Below are 7,136 nucleotides of genomic sequence, written 5' to 3' on the forward strand. Positions count from 1 at the left end.
GTTATTCTTGGTCATCATTATTATTGTTTTCTGTTAATGAGATCATTATCATATTATTTTGGGACTAATGAATAAGACAAAATTCTTCCACCACCACCACCTTCCTCCCCTTGTAGATCTCTACAAAAAAATTCTTGTGATAATGTGATGCCATGGTGTTAACTGTTACATGAAATTTGTTCTTATGCACGAGTAATTATTCAACAACTATATGATTGACACTAGTATAGATGCAATACATGTAATGGATAATATTTTTCATAGAATGTAGGAGAAAAGAACTTATTACCATTATTGCTTGTGATAACATTTATCATAACATCACATCCTCTTAAACATTTTCATACTTGTAAGGAGAAGAACAAAATAAGTAATACACAAAGTTTATACCCCCGAGTAGGACTAACATCCAGTACACATTGTCAATCTTCCCATGATTTATGTCATCAGGTAACCAATCAGTACTCCTACGAACTTGATCAATTAATGCATTGCTCATGTAAAAAGCAACCCCTATAAGCATTGAAACCGTTGCAGTTGATGTGCTCTTTAGCGATTGTGGAAATTGTTGATAATAGAATGTAACTTGTCCAGGAAAATGAAACGCTTCTCCGATACCAACCAACACTAATTGTGGAAACAACCATAATACAGACATTGAAACATGTTCATGCGCTAATTTGAGTCTCTTCGATTCAACAAGAGCAGAGACCACCATGCCAAGAACATTGAACACATGTCCTACTCCTATTTGATGGAGCAGCTTAGGAGATTTTCTGGTAACCTTATGCCAACTTGGCAATAGCACCCTGTCAAGAAAAGTGAGGAAAATGGGTGCTGATATTAAGACTATAACAGAAATAGAACCAGCTGGGATTTCAAAATGGTATCCTAAAGAACGATCCATGACTAAAGCTTGAAGTATAATGAAGTCCATTTGCATTACTATTGGAATTGATAGGAATAGACTTGAAGTCCATAATGGTAATATTCCAACTATTTTTTTGAAATCTTCCACTTGTTGAATTGTGCATAGTCTCCATGATGATTTCTTAATTGTGCCATTTGAGTGTAGGTCTGCATCAGTTATTAGAGCGGCACGGTTGAAAAACCTGCATTTGCATATCGATCAGCACATCATATATAGCAAAAATTTACAAGCATATTTTGAATTCAATGCTAAGTTTATGGAACTTCTAGTTTCTATTAACATAACAGAAAAATGAAACAAGCAAGTCATTAAAGACTGGTCTAGATGGTAAGATTTTAATTTGAAATTCTTTCGTTGATAGATTGTACGCAATGTAAAGACTTGTTGAAGTTTGTAGTTCTAGTTTTGAACCTCTCCTAATTTAAATTTGTTCATATAAAAAAATCAAAGTATTGTTTGGATAAATAGCTTAATGAGACGTTTATTTATAAGTTATTGTTATAACAAAAGATAAAATCAAATCAAATTGTTTTTATATAAGCTATAAGTTTCATTTTAAGCATAAACTAGAGTACAGAGGCAACACGTAACAGAAAAGACATCCTAACGATGATGGACCCCTAAACTGTCAGTTATCATTTGTGATATGTTATAAGTTGTTTTTATACGAGAATAAGATTATCTGAATTCAAGGTTACTGTGTTCCCCTACATTTGAACTATGAGAATAAGTGTGGTTAATACTTAGTACCTTAATCCTTTTCCCGGTATTGGCGGAGGCAGCACATGAACCAAAACATCATGACCGGAAGAACTACCATAGTAATCCTCAGCTCTGGATGAAAGCTTACACCTCCACTTACGAGCAGATGCAACAAAAACACGTCCCAAGTCCAAAATCGCACTTCCCTGTGGCTTTTCGGCCCGATAAAATCGATAACCTAACACAAAAACAACCACACCAACAAAAGCAGCCACAGCACAAATACCAAATCCTATAGCCCAACCCAAATTATCTTCAATGTAAATAATTCCAGTTAATGCAGCTCCTGAAGCAACATAGAAAGTGAAGAAGTACCAGTTGAAAAATGTTCCTTGATGTTCTGGTTTGTCAAATTGATTTGCACCTAATGATGCTGCTGTGAAACGCGAACCACCAAAACCAATTGATATTAATAATATGCTTATGTATAAAACTGTGTATTGGATTCCTGTTGGTGGTTTGCATGTAGTAGATGAATCTTTGCTGCATGGATGAGGCTTTAATGAATTGATTGTTTCTGTCAAAAATAATAGAATTGTGCCCTGCAAGTGCAAAGTTGAAAGTTTAAAAGAGATATTACCACAAATAAGTGTATGTTTGGTTATGAAAATGCAAATCATATGGTAAAATAGGACATTCGGTATGCTGGGACACAAATTCGAACATGCAATATCCAACTTGAAAAAAGTAAACAAACGTCCTAATGACTTACTCAAAAACCACTTCTAAAAAAAGAACTTAATAGCGGAAATATGTGATGACTGGTGATGAAATAGACTAACCATATTAGATGTAAATATGAGTCACACTGTTAGTCTATCATGACAAAACAAAATGCTAGCATATATGCAACATAATTTGGATCGAGTGTTAAACTTTACCAGCAATAAAATACAAGAAGAAGCAAAGGCAACATAGAAAGAACCAAAGAAAGAATCAGCAACGATTGCGGCCACTACTGGAAATATACTGGTGCTTCCAACGACAACATTTGAAATTTGAGTTGCAGTGATGCTCTTTATATTGAATTCTCTTGTAAGATATACAATCAAGTTTCCAACAATTCCGGTGCTTCCAAGTGACATCCCCGCTATCATACCTATAGTTTATTCAACAGTATAAAATTAAATATAAACATGCTTAATTTTTTGTGTAAATATAAAATGATCCATTTTTTTATAGTGAGAAAAACAGTGAAATTTACATACATTAAATGTTGAGAGGTGGAAAATTACAAGTTCCCACGCTTTAGTATATCAAATCTCCGTACAACTTTTTACCATCTGATTTATTCTTACTAGGACAATATAATCATGATTTTGACGCGTATATATATCAAATGATTCAACTCAAGTAAATGACAAATTGTTAAGGACAACTCATGTTAGAATCATTACTGAGATAATTACTGATCATACTTTACTTAACTTTCGGTTAAAATCATGAATATTACATGATTAAGACTCAAAACAAAATGATTTTGATATGTAAAAGTGAGTGAATTAATAATGTTTGATGAGTTAAAAGATGAAAGGAAAAAGAGAGACCAATGAAGAAAGGGGAACTTATCCAACCGCCACGCTTGCTCCCATTACTTAAGCTCTCATCTGCTTCTTTTGAGGATGCTTCTACCTTACCATCCATTGTTGCACTTCACCTTTTAATTTGCACTTTCTATTATTCTTCTAGTTAAGTATTATTTTTTTCCCTTAACATTAGCCTCTGTCAAAAACATGAATAAATAACTTTTTACAAAACAATAGTGAAAGTCAAATTATTTTTTTACAAAAGTGAACAAAGTGCTGTTGATTGTATGAAATAAGATTATTTGGGAACAATTGGTTTGGAAAGTTGGTGCAAGATCACCATCAATAATAAAGTTATCAGTTACATTTTAGTAAATGTGGGAAGATAGATAAATGTTGAGTAAATTAAAGTTTTTTTTTTTTGTTCCTTTTCTAATTTCTAGCTAGTATGCATTATATTATTGCTAAGATAAACATTGGTTAACCTCAGTTAAGATGTATGTTTGGTCCACACCATCCATGTTTTGCATAAGGTTAATGGCTATAGATATTAAGGCGTATACTATGGTTTTATATTAACCTAACCCTTGGGTTAAGGTGATACACTTTTAGAGTATATTTCTTTAGAGGTTGTAGCTTTTCTTTTTATGCTATCATCTCTATATCAAAATTAAAGGACATGCAAATTGTCCTGTAATTAGGAGTATAACTTCCCAACTTACCATGCTTAAGTTATTATTTCAATTAGTACTATTATTATCTTTGAAATAATAAAGTAGATATTGTGTTTAATGGAAATATATGTAAGAGTAAAAATTCAATTTGATCTCTTACAATTTTCTCATAGTCTTATTTATCCCATGGCAAAAAAAAAACTCTCAAATTAATTCCTGACATTTTTATAGATAGCATGATGACTAATTTACCCCCGATGTGAAAATGTTAGAGCCTAGTTTGATATTATTTTTTGTCAAATATTAAATTGGATTGTGAGAAAAATGTGAAGATTGAATGTTTAATCTATGTAATTATAGTCAATTGAGATTTAATTACTTTTTGCAATTAGGTATTCTTGTAGTTATTGGAAGAATAAAGATTTGAAGTAGTATTAGGAAATCCATTCCTAAAATAGCCCAAGGATGTAAACATGATATCTAAATGGATTTTCATTTACCACAATTAAGTGGGAACCATAGTACCAAAGATATATTCCTCCTTCCCTATTAAAAAAAGAAAATGACACCAACTTGTGCTACTAAATGTTATTTGTTTGTAGAAGATGAAATTTGTTTTTCTTGTACTCGAGCTACTAAATGAGATTTATTAAAATTAATATTATTAACCTATTTTGACCAAAATAAATATTATTAACTTATTATTAGCAGTTGAGGATATTCACAAACTGTTAATATGTGAAAGTATGAAGTTTACTGCAATAATCTTTTAATCAAACTTGTCAAGGGGGAGATGGTGATAATTGTATATATGTAGTTTTCTTGATAATGCAAAGATTGTTTGGACTTTTCTTGATATACTATGTTGTCTGTTAATGACATGGGACCACTAAATATGGTTAAATCTCTTACACTTTGATTTTCAATCTTATGTATTTTTGTCCAATTGGTCTTCTTTTTCAATGTCACTTATTTATGTGTATCCTATTAACTTTTCTATGTTTAACTCAAAAAGAATAATTTAAAAAAATAATCACAAGGAGAGGGCTATAAATTTATTTTCTTATTGTTGCATTTTACATTATTTGAGAACTTTTTTTCCATGGAGTTTAATTAATTCATAAGCTTATTCAGATGATTTATACGAAGGTGTTTCTAATTATTTATCAATCAATTTAGACCGAATTAAACATGATTTGATAGTCTAGTCCATGTACACATGTTTGATTTCTTGGTTATTTGAGAGCTAAGGCACATTCTTGAGTAAGTGTCTATATGGGAGTGGATTTTGGAAGGAAGGGTTTGAAGAACTAAGACCATTGGATTGGATTCGCTCCATAAACTTTCCTCTCAATTTTCTAGACATTTAAATCGCGACCGTTAAATTGATCTAATTGTCGAAAAATTTAGGGGGAAAAAATAGAGCATGTATGTGATTGATTTCCAATGATTTTTAATTGATCACGGTTTAGGAATAGCAAAAAAAATAGCCATAAACTGGTCGGGGACAATAGTGAATGTACATGTAAATCCGTTTAAACACATAAACCAGAACTCCATTGTAGATGCTTTTAGATGACAATAGCTCACATATGGATAACTGATCAATAGTTTTCAATTAAAATTAAAAAATTACTATAGTTGGATCCAAAAATTCAAACCGGTAGACCCAAACTCTCCACAAATATATGACTGATAGTAGCACAGATGCAATGTATGTCACAAATAATCTACATCCAGAAACTGAATTTAGGAACTAGATTGAGAGAAAGGTACTGAAGAAATTAATGACAATTTATGATTTCTCATCTAAGTGACAATGTGACATCATACATGTATTTATAGCTACATAGATGTGTAACAGTACTCTAACTAACTTTCTACATTGGTTTACTAACTGTAACTAATTACAACACGCTAACTAGCCTCATCAATGTTTGTTAGATCAGTAACTTGTTGTGCAAGTCACTAAGAATTGCTACATATCTTGACAGTCTTTTTCATAGAATGTAGGAGAGAAGAACGTATCATCATTATCACTTATTCCAACCATAACAATATCATTTATCATCATTTCAAATCTTCTTAAATATCTTCATATTTGTAAGAAATAGAGCACAGTAAATAATACACAAAGTTGATAGCTCCAAACACGACTAACATCCAATACACATTATCAACCTTGCCATGATTTATTTCATCAGGTAACCAATCAGTACTCCTACGAACTTGGTCAATTAAAGCAGTGCTCAAGTAAAAAGCAATTCCTATAAGCATTGAAATCATTGCAGTTGATGTGCTCTTAAGTGATTGTGGAAATTGTTGATAATAGAATGTAACTTGTCCAGGAAAATGAAAAGCTTCTCCAATACCAACCAACACTAATTGTGGAAAAAACCATAACACGGACATGGAAACATTATATGCACATGTGCTAATTTGAGTCTCTTTGATTCAACAAGAGCAGAGACAACCATGCCAAGAACAGTCAACACATGTCCTGCTCCTATTCGCTGGAGCGGCATAAGTGATTTGCCGGTAATCTTATGCCAACATGGCAAGAGCACCCTGTCAAGAAAAGTGAGAAAAATGGGTGCTGATATTAAGACAATAACAGAAACAAAACTAGCTGGGATTTTAAAATGGGGTCCTAAAGACCGATCCATGACTAAAGCTTGAAGTACAACCAAGCTACTTTGGATTGCTATTGGAGTTGATAGGAATATACTTGAAGACCAAAACCAATTGATATTAATAATATGCTTATGTATAAAACTGTGTATTGGATTCCTGTTGGTGGTTTGCATGTGATGGATGAATCATTGATACATGGATGAGGCTTTAAAGAATTGATTATTGCTGTCAAAAACAAAATAATTGTGCCCTGCATGTGCAAAGGTAAAAAATTAAAAGAGAATTGTTACTAGACGAATAAGTGTGTGTATAGTTCCACTTTTCGATGCGACAATTAACAGAGAAGGATCCAAAGAATGAATCAGCAACAATTGCGGCAATGAATAGAAATTTTGATGCTTCCGATAACAATGTTTACAATCTGAGCAGCAATGATGCTCTTTATATTGAATTCTTGTATAAGATATACAAACAATTCCACCACTTCCAAGTGACAACCCCGCTACCATACCAATCTAACCAACAATATAAAATAGGCTTTAATATGTGTTTCGTCCTGCAATTAGGTGTGGTTTAAAAATTGGTTCTTATAATCGTTAATCCTGACAA

The 7,136-nt window shown here is 32.2% G+C and overlaps 2 protein-coding genes across 3 annotated transcripts; both read right to left on the reverse strand.

Moving 5' to 3' along the window:
• Positions 1-242: 242 nt before the first annotated feature.
• On the reverse strand, positions 243-3,401 carry LOC11412794 (protein NRT1/ PTR FAMILY 2.6). Of its 2 annotated transcripts, none has more exons than XM_039830821.1 (4): positions 3,241-3,401; positions 2,575-2,792; positions 1,682-2,235; positions 243-1,112 (listed from the first exon to the last, which is right to left on the reverse strand). In XM_039830821.1, exons 1-4 carry the CDS (start codon positions 3,335-3,337, stop codon positions 332-334), a joined length of 1,650 nt encoding a protein of 549 aa, XP_039686755.1. In that variant the 5' UTR covers positions 3,338-3,401; the 3' UTR covers positions 243-331. The 2 variants fall into 2 exon arrangements, with proteins under 2 accessions (XP_039686755.1, XP_039686756.1); XM_039830822.1 differs by lacking the exon at positions 3,241-3,401 and adding an exon at positions 2,902-3,219.
• A 2,296-nt stretch (positions 3,402-5,697) lies between these two features.
• LOC11413251 (protein NRT1/ PTR FAMILY 2.6-like) lies at positions 5,698-6,559 on the reverse strand. The gene is given in 2 exon segments (XM_039831123.1): positions 5,698-6,314; positions 6,317-6,559. Coding segments are annotated over 2 exon segments (579 nt in total). The 3' UTR covers positions 5,698-5,978.
• Between the last annotated feature and the right edge of the window lie 577 nt (positions 6,560-7,136).

The sequence above is a fragment of the Medicago truncatula genome, chromosome 2 (genome assembly GCF_003473485.1).
Source record: "Medicago truncatula cultivar Jemalong A17 chromosome 2, MtrunA17r5.0-ANR, whole genome shotgun sequence".
NCBI classification, from domain to species: Eukaryota; Viridiplantae; Streptophyta; class Magnoliopsida; order Fabales; family Fabaceae; genus Medicago; species Medicago truncatula.